The sequence below is a fragment of the Lithobates pipiens genome, unplaced genomic scaffold, assembly GCF_037356315.1.
Source record: "Lithobates pipiens isolate NorthernLeopardFrog02 unplaced genomic scaffold, aLitPip1_a1.2 Scaffold_8, whole genome shotgun sequence".
Lineage (NCBI taxonomy): Eukaryota > Metazoa > Chordata > Amphibia > Anura > Ranidae > Lithobates > Lithobates pipiens.
In genome coordinates, this window is record NW_027507903.1 from 138,812,156 (window position 1) to 138,830,233 (window position 18,078).

The 18,078-nt window shown below is 41.1% G+C and overlaps 1 protein-coding gene across 1 annotated transcript in view; it reads left to right on the forward strand.

Annotated features, from left to right (window-relative positions):
• Positions 1-8,018: 8,018 nt before the first annotated feature.
• LOC143960160 (uncharacterized) overlaps positions 8,019-18,078 on the forward strand; it is a 139,250-nt gene continuing 129,190 nt past the window's right edge. Inside the window, exon 1 of the mRNA XM_077468473.1 lies at positions 8,019-8,213. Coding sequence (XP_077324599.1) covers positions 8,156-8,213 — 58 coding nt within the window. The 5' untranslated portion in view covers positions 8,019-8,155. The remainder of the gene's footprint in view (positions 8,214-18,078) is intronic.

Below are 18,078 nucleotides of genomic sequence, written 5' to 3' on the forward strand. Positions count from 1 at the left end.
CATTTTAATATGTGGACGCTACTCACGTATGCGTTCACTTCTACATGCAAGCTCGGCGGGACTGGGCGCGTTTAAAAAAAAAAAATTCTTATTTATTTTACTTTTTACTTTTTATTTTTACATTGTTTTTTAAACATCCCTTGTTATAGAAAGAAAGCATGACAGGACCTCTTAAATATGACATCTGGGGTCAAAAAGACCTCACATCTCATATTTACACTAAAATGCAATAATAAAAAAAAAATGTCATTAAAAAAAGAATAAAGAGCTACTGACGGAAGTGACGTTTTGACATCGCTTCTGCCCTGCAATGTCATGGAGACGGATGGAGGCCATCTCCCCCTCACTTGTCTCCATACCCAGCCAGCAGAAGGACCTGATCGCTTCCGCCTCTGCCGACGGCCCCGGTAAGCGGTGGAGGGCACCAGAGTGCGGCGGGAAGGGGGTCACCCTCTCCCCCTGCCGATAAAAGTGATCTTGTGGTGAATCCACCGCAGAGACCATTTTTATCTTGAAGCAAACCCCTGGCCGAACAAGAGAATACTGGGGTTATGGCAGCTAGGTGTTTATGACTAAGCCCTTGTACACACGGTCGGACATTCTAACAACCAAATCCGTTGGATTTTGTCAGACGGATTTTGTCCTAAGGATTTAGTCCGAAACTGTTGCATACACACGGTCGAACCAAGTTGTCGGATTTTGCGGTTGCCAAGAACGCGGTGACGTAAGCCGTGTACGGCGGGACTAGAAAAGGGAAGTTCAGCACCACGTCCGGCACCCTTTGGTCTCCTTCTGCTGATCTCGTGTTAGAAGTTTGGTGAGAAACGATTCACGTTTTTTAGATTTGTGATTCAGATCGCTACTGCTCTTCGGTTTGTGCTTGTCTTTGCGTATTTGATAATCAGTGCGTGTAGTCGGTAAGTATTTGTTTCTCATTGTGGACTATATCTTGGTATAGTACACTTTGAAAGGCATTTCTTATTGTCTGCTTGCTTCTGCTATTCAGGTCGTTCTTTCAGGCCTTGCTGTTTATCGGTGCTTTCTGTTGTCCGTTCTGACCAGCCGACCATTTTCAAACCATGTTTCGTTTACGTACTCGTCGTAGAGTTTGTGCTGTGCAGGGGCTTCGTGTTGGGGTTCTTACTTTGACACAAGCCCGGTCCATGAACAGGGAGGGGAGGCGTTTGTGGACCAAGAATTGGTTGCGCCAGCGTGACCAGTTCTCGCACATGCCTTTGCTGCATGAGATCCGGGAGAATAATCCTGATGATTTCAGAAATTATCTCCGGATTACGGACCCCGTTTTTCACCGTCTGCTGGCTTTGCTGACCCCTTATATCACCAGGCAGGATACCTGCATGCGGCAAGCCATCACTCCGGAGCAGAGGCTCATCGCCACGTTGCGCTACTTGGCGACTAGGAGAAGCCTTCAGGACCTCAAGTTCTCTACAGGCATCTCCCCCCAGGCGCTGGGGATCATGATTCCAGAGACCTGTTCTGCCATCATTCAGGTCCTGCAGAAGGAATATATGAAGCTAAGATTTCTCCTTAAACATCGCATTCTATGTATTTCATGATTGCTAATGTCTTGCATTTCTTTCCTCATTCCCTAATTACCATCATTGCAATATGCTCTAATTGATATGCTCTGCCCCTTTGTCCTCATGCATATTTGCCTCACTAACTTACCCACCGTGCTCTTCTTGGCCCATAAAATTATAGTCTAGTCACTTACCAATGTCTTTTGTCAGCTCCATAGTATAGCTTTCCCCTCAACACCCCCTAAAATGTCTACAAATGTTATGTGTGTGCATCAATTCATGCAGAGTGACATTTTAAAATTTTTTGGGGTTGTGCCAAACTCATTAGGAACCCCCCTCCCCCCAACTGCTAGCTCAGCTGATAGCAATCCTCTATCTGATGACTTTACCAAACCCAATACACACTATACCTACCTTTTTGATGAGCACATTTCTGGATGAATTCACCTAAGCATGTAGTGCAAGGGCCTGCCTCAATACTTTCAAATGCAATTTTTTTTTTTAACCTATTAATTATCTTGATATGTAATAGCAGAATGTCAAAATGTGCTTCCATTTTGTTTTCTTTTTGGGATTATGACACTTCTTACCTGTCCGGTGGGCTGCCAATAGTGTAAGTAAGGAGGGGCTTCCCAAAGTATCACACATTATTTAGGCATTCAATCAAGTGGAGAGGGTTACCTATCAAAAACATCCCCCCTCATTTTTTAGCAAGGGCCCATCAGATGGGGGGGGGGGGGGGGGGTGGGGGGTGATGACTCTCATAAGGGGATCTTATACTTTAGGCTTTAAATACTCAGTTCCCAAAATGTTATACTAATTTGGTCAAAAAATGTTGGTGTCTAATCTGCTTGCAATGTTGATTTGTCAAATTACAAATTTTTGTTCTTGTTTCACTACACAGTGTCCTTCAACGCCACAGGAATGGCAGATTGTGGCCTCCCACTTTGCCAGTTTTTTTCAAGTTGTACCTTTTTCACCAACAGTGCAAACCCAAGTTCATAGCGAGATGAGGGGACAGTCTCTTCTTCAGATAATGTTATTATGTTGTGGGTCTGCTACACACACACCTTGTTTTTGTAACTTATGTATGTAGTGCATTACTGACCAAAATCGTGCTCATTTTCAGCACCATGGCAGGAAAATGGCATGATTGTCCAAATTTACACCTCACTTTGGGTGTTTTTTTACTAAAGGCACATCCACTATGCACTGCAAAAGTACACCTGAAACTGCACTTGGAGTGCAAAGTGGAGTTGCCTTTAGTAAATCACACTCCTTCTCAGCACAAACTAAAATTTTACTACAAATACATTTTTGGCGCAATGAAAAAGGAAGGCACACATTGTTGATAATTAAACTTTTTAATACAAGCACATTCACATGTGCATTTCGAAAAGGTTTTTACAACAAACCAAGAAATTGTGTGTATCAAAAACAGAGTTTAATCAACATTTTTTTACTTGTTGTTTTTGTGTAAACAGGCATGTATCAAACCGTAAAATACAGAACACAGGAACTTACAAAGTTCAACTTTGAAAAGTGAAGACAATATCAGAGTATGTACAAACTGGGCTGATATTGCCTTCATCACATGGGGTGTCACCCCTGAAAAATCCAAATTTGGAAGATGCACACAGTGTGTCAACATGTGCTATCTCCCATCATGGAGGATCAGTGTACATGCTTTGGGGCTCCAACCCCTTCATCTCAGACACTTTACACAAAACACGTACATTGATCCCCCATGATGGGAGATAGCGCATGTTTACACACTCTGTGCATCTTCCAAATTTGTAATTTCGATAAATACAAAATTTTTTGTTTAAAATAGCAAAAATATATATATATAGTTTTTTGTGTTTTACACTCTCCCCAAAACATCAATGATGTTCTTCATTTTATTTTTAACATCATTGATGTTTTGCTGTATATTTTCCAAATCCCGATTGCACCCCATTATCTCCCCAATCAGGATCTGGGCACTTTCACTGGTAAAATGGGAATCTTCTTCCACATCACCTACAAAACAAAGCAAAAAAACACACCATGTAATAAAAATATGGTGACATACATTGATGAGCTTACCGGAAGCTGTGTTCTCCGACACTCACCTGTTGTGGTGACAATTTGCCCAACCTCCACGATCTCTCCTTCCTCCTCCTCCTCCTCCTGCTCCTCTGTTTCTGCTTTTGGAATTTGCCCTTCTTTGGGAGGGGTGTGGTCCCTGGTGTCCTCATACTTGCCGAGTCTTCTCTCCCCTATGAGAATGTAAAAAAAGAATAATTAGCACGCAGAGGGCAGAAATAGGAATATGAAACATTGCTTGGAAGTGTTGTACAATTGTGTTTTTTTGGCCGAGTTCCAAGGTGAGAACATTATTGTGGACACTTTGTTAAGCTGGAATTCTTCCCTGCAGAACGATGTTTCTTACGAACGAATGAAACCATGAAAGGGGCCATTTTAAAATGCACAACATGAAATCAAAGCACATTGGAGCAGTATGCAAGCAAGAATAATCATATGAACACACGACAACTACTTACTTTTTTTAAGAGCACGCTTGATCCTTAGGTACTGCTCGTGCTCCCTCAGTTTCAAGTCTGACCAGCGTTTTCTCAGTTGATCCTTGGATCGTCGTACCCCAAAATTCTTATGAAGACTCTTCACAACTTTAGACATGATCTTGGCCTTTCTGATATTTGGGTTTGGGTAAGGTCCATACTTCCCATCATAGTCGGTCCTGTTCAATATGTCCACCATCTCCAACATCTCTCCAAAAGACATATTTGAGGCCTTAAATCTTCTCTTCCTGGATCGGGACGTTTCAGGCTCCGGGCTTTCCTCACCCTCCTCCTCGTTAGTGGAACTATTATTAGTGCGCACCTGCGTTCTCTCCGCCATGTGCTCTCCCCACTGCGCCGGAAGCGAAGGGGCGGGGAATAGTCTAGAAAGAACGTCAGGGGCGGGTGGAGTTTCACGCATGCGCACTGCATATAAAACGCAACATGCGTGTATCGTCCGTACGATCTGTGAAGAGAGTGAGGCACGGACGCGACGATCGAGCAAACAAAGGTAACATTTTTAACTTGGTGCATCACTAGACTAGACTGCTTCTATCTAGGCAGATGTTGGGACAAGATTAGGAGGTTTTTTAATGGCATTATTAGTATTTGAGGGTTTGTCTTGTGTTGTGTCTTGCAGACAATATGGATCCATTCAAAAACCCACATTTTATGGGGCTATTCCTTAAACTCTACAAGGAGATGCCCTGCCTGTGGCAGTTCCACAACGAGTTTTACTACGACATAAGAAAGAGGAATGCAGCGCTGGAGAAACTTCTTTCTTTGGTGCGGATCATGGTCCCCACGGCAGACATGGCCTATCTGAATAGGAAAATTGGGGCCATGAAGATTACATATCTCAGGGAGAGAAAGAAGCACCTGGAGTCCTTGAGAGCAGGAGATCCAGATGCCGTTTATTACCCCAGGATGGTTTACTTTGAGAGGCTGCATTTTCTGGTAGACCAGGGGATACCCAGGCCACCACTCAGGCCACCACTCTCCAGTCTTCCTTCAAGGCATCCTTCACCCCCAGCTGAGGCTTCCAACATCCAACCTGGGCCTTCCAGGCAGCAACATGTGGTGGGGTCCAACTTGAGACAGGTATTGCATTGTTGAACATATTTCTTGTGTTACATTTAATGATGTCAACTAGATGTTCTTATTGATCAGTAAGTTGTGATTTAACAAAGTGGTTTACATATCAAGAGACAGTAGTGACCAAAAATGATTGGGACGGGAAAGAAAAATGCTGGGCTCAGAATGATAGTCTGTTCTATTTGGTAACATTCAATTTGCAAAAGCCAGGAGCACAAAATGGTGTGATTGTTGAGCAAAAAACTAAAACTATGTCCCCTTTTCATACACAGGAAGACCTCAGTCGGGGGGAGGCTGTGGCAAGTGGCAGCCAGGAGGTCGACCAACGCCCTCCTTCTCCTCCTCCTGCCCCAACTACAGGAGCCCAGCCACAGCCTCGAGGATGCCTGGTGGGAAGTGCCGAAGGAAGACGAGTGAGTGATGGCCTGGGTTCAGTCTGGTCTGCCAGAAGATGCAGCCTCTTGAAGAACCGCATCCTGGAGACATAAATGGCATCTGAATTTCCTGTTCTCTAGGACTTTGGGACCAGACTTCTCTCCCTGAGATATGTACTCCTCAGGCCACCAATTTTTTATATTCTAATTTGTTCATGTCTGCCCTGGGGGCCAAAGGTTGCACCAAAGTAGCAAGTTTCTCCAGCGCTGCGTTCCTCTTTTTATTTTATTGCGACCAAAATAAAGGTATTTTTTGTTTGATGAAATACTTGTGTATGTGTTTTCCTTCCAAAAGGCCAGTTTATTTGTGAGCAGGCAGGTACATTTCAAAAATACAAAGTGAAATGAATAACAAGGGGCACCAACACTTAACAACCTCCTATAGATTAAAAACGAAAAAGCAAAGATAAAAAATTAAATAATGTTGTTGTGGTAAGTTTACACACAAAAAACACCCCAAAAAAAGGAGAAATTAGCAAACTGTCTTTAAAGGAGATTTTTAGGAATTTAAACAAAAAAAATCCAAAAATGAATAAACAAAATCTAAAATTGTGTAGATGTGATGCAAACTAAAATTGTATTTCCGAAATGGTTAAAAAAATGAAATACGTTTGGGAGACGTGTGTGTGACTATGAGCATCAAAAGAAGTTCCTTCTTGCAGCATTGTAAAGAACAAAAGAATGCGCTTCATGAAAGAATTTTTAACATTGCAGCGTGACGAATGTGCTATATCGCTTACGAACAGTAGTTTTACCTGAACGAGCGCTTCCGTGTCGGAATTTGAATGTGAGAATGCGTGGCACCTTGTCCGTCGGAGTAGGCTACACATGATCGGAGTATGTCCGATCGGACCAGTTTGTCGGAAAATATTTCCAGCAAGTTGGAAAATTTGGTACTACGGATATTCCGACGGAAACAGTCCAATGCATACCACACACAGTGGGATTATCCGACAAAACCGTCCGATAGGACACATTCCGACGGATTCTCCGACAGTGTGTACAAGGGCTAAGGCCTTATAGGCTGAAACGCATCAACTGACTTAATCTGCATTTCTTCACTGTGGCTATTCAATAAAATGAAGAAATTTTAAGAGCAACAACCAGAGTGCAGATCATTTTTTCTACATAACAACGATATCCCCCTTCAAAGTAAGGACGTATATCGGCATGCGGCGGTCCGGAAGTGGTTAAACAAGCTGTTTGATGAAACCTCTACAGAGAATAACTGAATTTATCTCTCATTTTAAAACTTACGATTTCATCTGTGCAAAGCTATTTATTTCCTGTACAAAAAAAACAAAAAACATTTACAAGTCTGAAATACAGTAAATGCAGTGATTGAGTGCAGAGTGCTGAACCTGTGTGTTGAACATGTTAAAAGGATACATAAAAAAAAAATACAGAAATCTTAATATATATTAAAAATTGCCCCTTCCTTAAGAATATCAGAATGCCACAACAGTTTTAACAAAGCGAGTGGACATTTATGGTCAAATGCTCCGCCCATAGGTTATAGAAGAATTCTAATCTTGGTTGACTAGTAATAATAATTGATAAATATAATTATTACTAGTGTCATACAACATTAGAATGCTACTATAGCTTGTAGGCGGAACATTGGACCGGAAATGTACGATTGCAGCGTCGTTCAGCTTAGCTGCTCCATCGAATCTTCTTAGAACATTCGACAGATGCTATAAGCCTTCAATGACAGATTCGACCTTAATTATTTTGGATTTTCGGACAAATGCATTTTTTAACTAAACAAAATAAATAAAACCTAATTTCGGGAGTAACTAAATAAATGTATTTTTCGGACGAATACGAAATTCTGAAACAAAATATTTCAGTGTGCACATGTCTACTAAACAACACAAACTTATTTCAGCAAAGCAGCTAATGTTAGCTCGGTGAATTTGTGAGCCTTACCTTGATGGTTAAAAAGGGTTCATATACCTATACAATATTTCATATTCACTTGACTTATAAAAGTACAACATAGTTTACCAGTTTCACTTTTTTTAGACATGAACATGCTAAATAAAGAAAAATTTACAAAAACAGATGGAAGGAATGTTTAACTGCCACCTATCAAGAAAAAAGAGTAGGCTGCAATTTTTCCTTTACTTGATTAGGGGAATGTTTTATAAATTTGATTTGATTTTACCGTAACTGATAACATCAGTTGGCTATATGGTATGAGTTAGTTCAAGGAATTTATTCACACAATGAGCAAGAGTTACACTTTGAGTAATAGAGTACTGGAAAATGAAAGTAGTATGTCTCAGATGGAATGGATATCTCTAAGCCGTAGATAACCACTTCCTATATGAACAACCTTTGGTGTTTAAGTGTGATTTCCTGACTATTAGGACAGTACATACGCGTGATATGTCACATCTTGTTATTCAGATTGTTGGCTGGGTGATCTTCACTACTCTTAATATTCTAAAGCGTTTCTGTGATGCCTGAATGATTTTTTCCCAGATTATGTGATCTTTAAGTATAACTTTTTAAGATGGATCGGATTCTGTTGGGACTGATGTTATTTTCGGCTTATGGTTTTTCTGATACAGGTAAGAATATTCACAATTTTATTAACAAATAAAAGAATAATTGGAAGTTTTTTTAATGGTTAAAATCGCTAACATTATCAATTTCATAAACTTTGTTTAATTGAATAGGTAAAGGAACTTTTTTAAAAAAATCTATTACATTGTAGTTACGTTCAGACTGTAACACAACTGTGCTTATTCAATATGATAGTGCAAAAAGCACAATAAAAAAATATAAGTTATACAGAACAGTCTTGTCAGTCCAGAAGACTTTTGAATGGGTGCAGACCATTTTCTAATTAGTCTGACTATGGTAAATACAATAAAATTGACTGATTTGCATAAAGAACTTAGCCTTATTGATAAAGTTTGTGTCTTAAACCCCATACACACTATCAGATTTTCTGCTGATTTTTTCATTCAGATTTACCAAAACCATGTAGTGCAAGGGCTTGCCCGATTGCATACAAATTTAAACTCCTAAGGTTTGACCTCATATTATATGGTTTTGGTAAATCTGAAGGAAAAAGATCAGCAGAAAAACTGATAGTGTGTATGGGGCTTTAGCGATAGAGGATGTTCAAACAAGAAAAGTGATCAGCACACCAGGCTCTCCAGAAAGGGTCCAAAGCTCAGCAATCCCATCATAGTTACAGAAGCAACATTTTGGGGTCTCACAGGACCCCATCGTCATTATTGCTTCTGTAACTATGAAGTAATCGTCCAATGAAGCTTTTGATCCTTTCAGGAGATCCTGTTTTTTGTTTGAACGTCTTCGGTTTCCAGCACTTACATTTACAGCCATTCTCAGGAATGTTTGCATTGGGAATATTGTGCTTAGCGATATAGGAGGCTGCAGACATTAGAAGGACAGTGACAAACTGAAATAGTCTCGGAATGATGATGACTATTTTATTTTTTATTTTACGATTATCAAAACCTTATGAAAGCAAAATGATATCACGAATCACTCGCCTAACAATGGCCATACACACTTCAATAAAAGATCAATTTACCTTCTGATTAATCTTTTCTGTGAGCAGTAATGGATCTATAATTGATAACCCATTTGATCGGTATGCCACACACAGGGGGACTGGATTTCAACCAATAGTTAAAGTAGAACCAAAAGTAAAACTTTTTTTTTTTCATTTTGGAAGCAGTGAATAGGGATTAGAACCCCTGTCAGTTTTTATTGTGCCCCCGTTATGTGCCCTTGTTAGGGAGATTCACCCTCTCTATTTGCCCTATTTACAATTTTCACTAAAAGTGAAAGTAAAGGAAAATCCCAAATTTTGGGTTGTCTTAAGAAAAGTAATAGAGGGCAAATCTTCTAATGGGGACACTACTTCTGGTGGCCCGGGGGTTCCCAAGGAATTCCCTTAATTTGCAGAGATTTCTTCTCACTTATAAACCTCTCCTACTCTATCCAAAATGAAAAAAAAACAGTTTTGCCTGTAGTTTTATTTTAAGATACAATTGTAACATTATAACAATTGTACATTATTGACCGAATCTCGCTTTCCAGCATGTACTGTCATATTCTGAAGGTGAAATACGATCGTATTCATGAACAAAGTATCTCAGTGCTTCCAATTTCTGCAAAACGATTCATAATTTCCTGCCCTGACAAATTGACTCAGTTTGAGAGAATCCGAACGAAACTGAGTCCAAATCAAATGGTAGGGAAGTTATGGATGTTTAATTATTTGCAGATTCATTCACTTTGATCATATCACACATCAATCAGATCAAAAAAATTGAAGTGTGTATGGCTGCTATAAGACATTTCAGAAGTCAAAAGGTCATAAAAACGCTAGATGTGATTATGGTAAACCTAAAATACATGTCGGCAATATGCCAGGATTCACGTGAAAAAAATATGAAAATTTGCCTCTTAAAGAACCAATCACATTTGATGTAAATAATAGTCTTTCAGTTCAGTAATAAATCAGAAACATAGTGATGTCTTGCCCCATCTCCCTTTTCCAGCCCGAGTCATGATGTTCTGTTCAATTGCTCATACTGTAAGAAATAGCATATACCAGCACAACCTTAGATTGAGAGTAGCTTGGTTAGAGAGTGTTTTGCAAGGCAAGCACATTTTTTTTTTTATAAATTTTGACTTGATATACGAGTAGCGTCATGTCACAACTGAGTATAAAAGAGAAGAGAGGCGCCTCTAAGTGTAGCAATATGGTTACATTTAATGAAGGTACAACATTTAGCAACTCACATAGTTGATGATTATAACAGGCACATCTAAGTATGCAGGCATCCGGGGTAAAGCTGTCCACATAGACCATCCTCCGCAACGCCATTGATGTTTTCCCTTCCACGCTGTGCTCCACGAGTGCATCAAGCCTCGCTTTCAAATTGCTCTACTGCAGGGTAGTCTTCCTGATCACAATTGCAGGATGACAGCGGTGAGAGCGAGTGGATTGCGAGTCCCCGGGAGACAAGGCTCTCCTGGACATCACTGGATTGAGAGGGGGGCTCAGATAAGTATTAGGGGGGCTGGTGCACACAGAAAGTTTTTTAGGTAAAAAACCTTGAGCTTTTACTACCACTTTAATAAGAACTTCTTTTTAAAAGCAGGTCTGAAATATAATAATAAACATTGTTCCAAAATGTTTGTAAGTTACAGAAAAACTTAAGCCATACCTAACTATTTTTACCCACCTCCGCTCCAGAAGGTTTCATCCCCTTTATGACTAGGCTATTTTCTACAATTTAGCACTGCGTTACTTTAAAAGAGATGTTCAGAATTTGAAAAAAAAAATAAACATTTATACTCATCTAGGTGGATGTAGCATTGATCTGATGCTACGTCTGTCAACCACCAGCTCTGTAGTGATAACTGAGTGATCAAACACAGCTGATTACTCAGTTCTCCCCTTCCGCTCTGAGCAGAGAGCTGTGACTGTCAGTCAGCGGCTCTCTGCTCTCCCCTCCAGCACTCACTGCAGTGCTGGGCTGTGAAGGGGCAGATATGGGCTGGATCAGGCTGGGTTCACACTATCTTCGCATGCGGCTCAGGGGTCTGGTGTGTCCCCGTTCACCATTTCAGGTCCGATTTCAGCCTTGGCTGAATTTGGACCTAAAACCGAGCAAAAGATGCACAGGGCTCCTGTAAAAATTTGCACCGGAGATTTGTGAACTTATCTTATAGAGAGCTGGTCAAAATCTCCTGCTATTGCGAATATAAAGAGCTGGTCAAAATCTCCTGCTATCCAATTCACTATAGTGTGAACCCAGCCTCAGGCTCTCAGCAGCTCGCTGAGAGGCTGAGCCAGGTGCTGATTCGGCTTCTGGGTGGATCCCGACCATATGGTCATTATTTTTTCAGAGTCTGGACTGGCTCTGTGACATCAGCCGACAGCGAACTTCAGCTCGCTGTCAGCTGAAAACAGATAACAGGAGTGTAGAACAAACTGCACTCCTGTGATCCATAGCACCAAAATAGCTTTAATCATACTTCTGCTTTAACTGGTAATTGCGCCTTTATTTCACACAAATAGAGCTTTCTTTTTTACTATATAAATGAAAAAAATAATCGAATTTCTTCATAAATGTAAGCCAAAATGTATTCTGCTACATGTCTTTGTTAAAAAAAATCTACAAACGATGGTATATATTCTGGATTTTTTTTTATATACTAGTAATGGTGGTGATCAGTGACTTTTAGTGGGAATGTGCGCTGGGCAATTTGACTCTAACTTACACAGAGTGGGAACTGACTGCCATTGACATCACCAGTGACAATAATACAATGATCAGTGATAATACTATACCATAGCTCCCAACTGTCCCTGATTTCGAGGGACTGTCTCTGATTTTGAGCAATGTCCCTCTGTCCCTCTTTCCCCTCATTTGTCTCTCATTTTGCCCTGATCTATATAGTTGTATATAAAATGCACTTTTTAGCTTTCAAAAAGTGTTTCCCAGTGCTAAACCTTTCATCCAAATTCAAAATTGCTGCATTTTTTAAATGTTAAAAGACAATATAAAGGAATAGGAGTGGTAAAAAAAAAAAACTCCTTGTGGATTTAATTAACCTTTTTTTTGGGTTAATTCTCCTTTAACCACTTCAAAACCAAGTACTTTCGCCCCTTCGTGCCCAGGACAATTTTGAGCTTTCAGCGCTGTCACACTTTTTCTTTTTTCTTCCCACACATAGAGCTTTCTTTTGGTGGTATTTGATCACCTCTGCAGTTTTTTTTTTTTTTGCTAAGCAAACTAAAAAAAGACCGACATTTTTGAAAAAAATATGTTTTTCTAAGTTTCTGTTATAAAATGTTGTTTTCTCCTTCACTGACGGCACTGATGAGGCGGCACCAATGGACACTGATGAGGAGGCACTGATATATAGAATTGATGGGCACTGATAGGTGCAACTTATATGCAGCACTGATGGGCACCGACAGATGGCACTGATATGCAGCACTGATGGGCACCGATAGATGGCACTGATATGCAGCACTGATGGGCACTGACAGACGGCACTGATGGGCATTGACAGGAGGCACTGATGGGCACTGATAGTTGGCACTGGTGGGCACTGACAGGCGGCACTGATGGGCACTGACTGGTGGCATTGATGGACACTAATAGATGGCACTGATGGACAGCGCTGATTGGGCAGGTACTGACAGGTGTTAATGCTGGGCACCGATTGGCACTGTGATGGACACTGATTGGCACTATGGTGAGCACTGATTTGCACTGTGGTGGGCACTGATTGGCACTTTATTTGGCACTGGCAGGGGGTTATGATGGGGCACTGATCTGGGCACCGATTGGCAGCTTGTAGGTACATCTGATGGGGCTGTGCTGATAATCAATGTGCTGATTATCAGCACAGAACCCCCTCTGACAGGGAGAGCCGCCGATCGGCTCTCCCTGTCAGCATGAACCGAGGAATGCCGTTTACTGGTACTTCCTGGTTCAAGCAATGATCAGCTGTGATTGGTCACAGCTGATCAAATGGTAAGAAGCCTCTGTCAGAGGCTTCTTATCACGATCGGAGATGCGGGCCAGCATGTTATCCTGCTGGACGTCATATGACGCCTAGTCAGGATAGCAGAAGCACTTCTCGGCTGTCAGTATGCTATAGGCCAGGCGGGAAGTGGTTAAGGGTGTGTGTCAGGGGGTGTGTCCGATGCCTACATACATTTGCAAGTAGGTGTCCCTCATTCCCATCTCAAAATGTTGGGGGGTATGCTATATGCCAGGGATATGCAATTAGTGGACCTCCAGCTGTTGCAGAACTGCAAGTCCCATGAGGCATAGCAAGACTCTGACAGCCACAAGCATGACACCCAGAGGCAGAGGCATGATGGGACTTGTAGTTTTGCAACAGCTGGAGGTCCGCTAATTGCATATCCCTGCTACGCTGTCACTGTACTAATGACTTTGTCTGGGAAGGCCTTAACATCTAGGGCGATCAAAGGGTTAACTTTGTGCCTAACAAGTGGTAATGTGTGTTATTTGTGCTCCTTTTTACTATAAATCTCATAGTTTCTTATTCCTATGCAGGTATAAGAAACAGAAAGACCAATCCCTCTGTGCAGAGGCCTTTTTTTTTTTTTTTTTTGGATAGAGTGCAGAGGGCTTAGAACATCTGTCAGTTTTTATTGCTGTCTGTACCCCTGTTAAGGAGGTTCACCCTTCTCTATATGTCCTGTTTATTATTATTGAAAATTAAATAAAAACCTACATTTTGGGTTGTCCCAGAAAAGTATTAGAGGGGAAATGTTCTAATGGGGGCACTAGTGGGGGTCCCCAATGAATTCCCCTAATCTCCTCTCACTTCCTGTTTGGCTATGGGACAGGAAGTGAAGGGAAATCTCCACAATGGGACATAGATAGTGAAAAAAAAAATTGACAGGGATTATAACCCAACCTTATTCTATCAAAAATGAAAAAAAATAAAAAATAAAGTTTTGCATAAAGTTCTAGTTCACATGAGATGTAAATGTAAATGTGTCCATTCTGGCCTAAAAAATAAAACGAAACACTATTTTTAAACACGGGTAAATATAAAGCCAGCAGGTGGACCTCTAGGATTTGTTTTATATACAGTATTTATAAGGCTTGACTGTTAGCTGGTTTAGCCAAACTCAAGCTACATATACAACAGGAGTGGCTTATCACTCTTCATTTTTGTTCTGTATGGTTCCATATAGCTTTATTCATTTCCAATAAAGAGAGAGAGAGAGTCTCAAATGCCCTCTTTAAAAAAAAAAAAAAAAATAGAATGTTTTTCAAAACCATATAATGTTTATAATTTTTGAAACAAATATTTTATGTAAATAATCATGGTTATATAAAATATAAAATGTGAAATGAACTAATAAGTATCCTTATTAATGAGAGCACTTGTGATATTCTCAATAGGGACCATTTTTGCTCCCCTCCCCCCTCATTCCTGTGCCCCTGTTTGATGCTTGTTTTGTAACATTTAGGAAAAAGGGATCTTTATGAAAAAAAAAAAGAAAAGGAAAATAGAGCCACAAAATTTCTGTATCAAAATATAGCAATAAGTTGGTGAATTTTAGCCCGGTCAAGTAGATCTGGGTATTTTCTGGCACATTATAAATAAGAGGTATGCCCATCTCCACTTATGATGCTTATTATGTTTATCAAATATACTTCAAAGGCAGTTAAACCCAAAAACAAAAATGTCATATATTGTAGTCTCATTAGATGTGGTGTCTACATTCGTTTTCTTTTTTAGGCTGTTTTCACCTGATGATCTGGCTAGATATTGTAAGACCAAAAATAAAAATTTTACTACTCTCCCATGTTTCCTTCATATCTGCCAAAATGGAAGAAGCAAACTATAAACTTCTACCTCAGTGGTATATTACGCCAGCCAAATGACATGCAATGTCCCTCAGAACTTCACCATTCTGTTTGAGAGGCGGGACGGTGTCCATAATGATTGAAATAATTCAAGTCTCCAAAATTAAAGTGGTATTAAACTCAAAACCAAAAATATAATATATTGCAGCTTACCAATCATTAGATGTGGTGGCTGCATTTGTTTTCTTTTTTTTTTTTCCACCTCTGGCCAGTAACGCACCTCCTGTATTAGTGTTCCCCCACTCTGAATGAAGGAGCACAGGGGGCACATTTTGACAGCAGCATAGTCAGTCTATGAGGAGGGGAGTGTTAGCTGTACTAGCAGATTTAGATACACTAATAAACTGGGGCTGAACTCCAGCTAATACTTTAAATGCAGTTTCAATAATAAGGTTTTTATTGGGGGGGTTACATAAATAAATAAAAGCTGATCATTGTAGGCACCCTGCCAGTGGTAAATGGTTTGTCTCATCCCTGTAACTGATATGCACATCTGCAAGAGTGCTTATTCTTTTGAAAAATAAGAGACTTAGTGGCTGGATCACCAGATGAAAATTGAAGAAAGGCAGCCTAAAAAAGAAAATGAATGCAGCCACCACATCTAAGAAATGGTAAGCTTCAATATATTAAATGTTTGCTTTTGGGTTAACTACTTAACTTCTTTTGTTTATTATTGCAGTAAAATAAAAATATCTTTGCAGTTTGTTTACAGTACAGGAAAAATGTACAGTATCTCACAAAAGTGAGTACACCCCTCACATTTTTGTAAATACAGTAAAACCTTGGTTTGTGAGGATAATACGTTTCAGAAACATGCTTGTATTCTAAAGCAATCTTATATCCACCCCAGTGGCGGCTGGTGCTCATAATTTTTTGGGGGGTGCAAACAAACTGAAAAATACTGAAACCCCACCCCCATCAATTGCAGCCTCACTGTGCTACATCTAATGCAGCCGATGTGCCCATCAAACGAAGCCACTGTGCCCATCAAATGCAGCCACTTGTGCCCATCATATGGAGCCATTGTGCCCATAAAATGCAGCCACTTGTGCCCATCATATGCAGGCACTTGCGCCCCATCAAATGCAGCCACTTGTGCCCATCATATGCAGCTACTTGTGCCCATCAAATGCAGCCACTTGTGCCTATCATATACAGCCATTGTGCTCATCAAATGCAGCCACTTGTGCCCATCATATGCAGCCACTTGTGCCCATCAAATGCAGCCACTTTAGTCCATCAAATGCAGCCACTTGTGTCCTTCATATGCAGCCAATGTGCCCACCGACCCCCCCACTTACGGCCAATCATATAGAGCAATTTGTGCCTGTCAAATGCAGCCACTTGTGCCCATCATATGCAGCCACTGTGCCCACTGACCCCCCCCCTACTTATGGGGCTCACGGCTCTGGCAGCACCCCCAACCCCCCGCGCTCGGCTCTGACAGACCCCCTGGCACTTACCGGCAGGCAGCAGCTCCTCTCCAAGTGCACCAGAGCGGCGGCGACCTCCGCTCCAGAGTGTGTCTCCTCCGCTCCTATTCCTAAGCGCCAGGCATCCAATAGGGAGAGGTTAGTGTGAAAATGGCGAAAATGAATTTGCTATCATCCCACAATTGAGTGGGATCAGGGCGCACTCTCTGCACCCCAAGCCTACCCTATTTTGAAGCCTATTAGAGCCTCTGGCTCCAATCAGGTGCTTCAAAAAGTACCACCCCCTCCTGCCCCCACCATAGGAATCCAGGCGTCCAGCGTCCTGAAGAATAGGAAATAATGGAAACTCAAACGATTCGTTCCACAACCATTTATTCATAAGTCCTTCAGTTTATATGGTCTATGTGGACAGCTTTACCCCGGATGCCTGCATACTTAGATGTGCCTCTTTTAATCATCAGCCATGTGAGTTGCTAAATGTAGTATCTTCATTAAATGTAACCATATTGCTACACTTAATGGAGCCTCTCTTCTCTTTTATACTCAGTTGTGATATGACACTACTTGTATATCAAGACATCTCTTGTATATCAAGTAAAAATGTATTTAAAAATTTTGCTTGTCTTGCCAAACGTTCTCAAACCAAGTTACTCTCAAACCAAGGTTTTAGTGTATTTTATTATATCTTTTCATGTGGCAACACTGAAGAAATGACACTTTGCTACAATGTAAAGTAGTGAGTGTACAGCTTGTATAACAGTGTAAATTTGCTGTCCCCTCAAAATAACTCAACACACAGCCATTCATGTCTAAACCACTGCCAACAAAAGTGAGTACACCCCTAAGTGAAAATGTCCAAATTGGGCCCAAAGTGTCAATATTTTGAGTGGTCACCATTATTTTCCAGCACAGCCTTAACCCTCTTGGGCATGGAGTTCACCAGAGGTTCACAGGTTGCCACTGGAGTCCTCTTCCACTCCTCTATGAAGACATCATGGTGGATGTTAGAGACCTTGCACTCCTCCACCTTCCCATTTGAGGATGCCCCACAGATGCTCAATAGGGTTTAGGTCTGTAGACATGCTTGGCCAGTCCATCACCTTTACCCTCAGCTTCTTTAGCAAGGCAGTGGTCATCTTGGAGGTGTGTGCGGGGTCATTATCATGTTGGAATACAGACTTGTGGCCCAGTCTTCAAAGGGAAGGGATCATGCTCTTCTTCAGTATGTCACAGTACATGTTGGCATTCATGGATATCTCAATGAACTGTAGCTCCCCAGTGCTGGCAGCACTCATGCAGCCCCAGACCATGACACTCCCATCACCATGCTTGACTGTAGGCAAGACACACTTGTCTTTGTACTTTTCACCTGGTTGCCACCTCACACGCTTGACACCATCTGAACCAAATAAGTTTATTTTCATCTCATCAGACCACAGGACATGGGTCCAGTAATCCATGTCCTTAGTCTGCTTGTCTTCAGCAAATTGTTTGCGGGCTTTCCTTTGAATCATCTTTAGAAGAGGCTTCCTTCTGGGATGACAGCCATGTAGATCAAATTGATGCAGTGTGCGGCGTATGGTCTG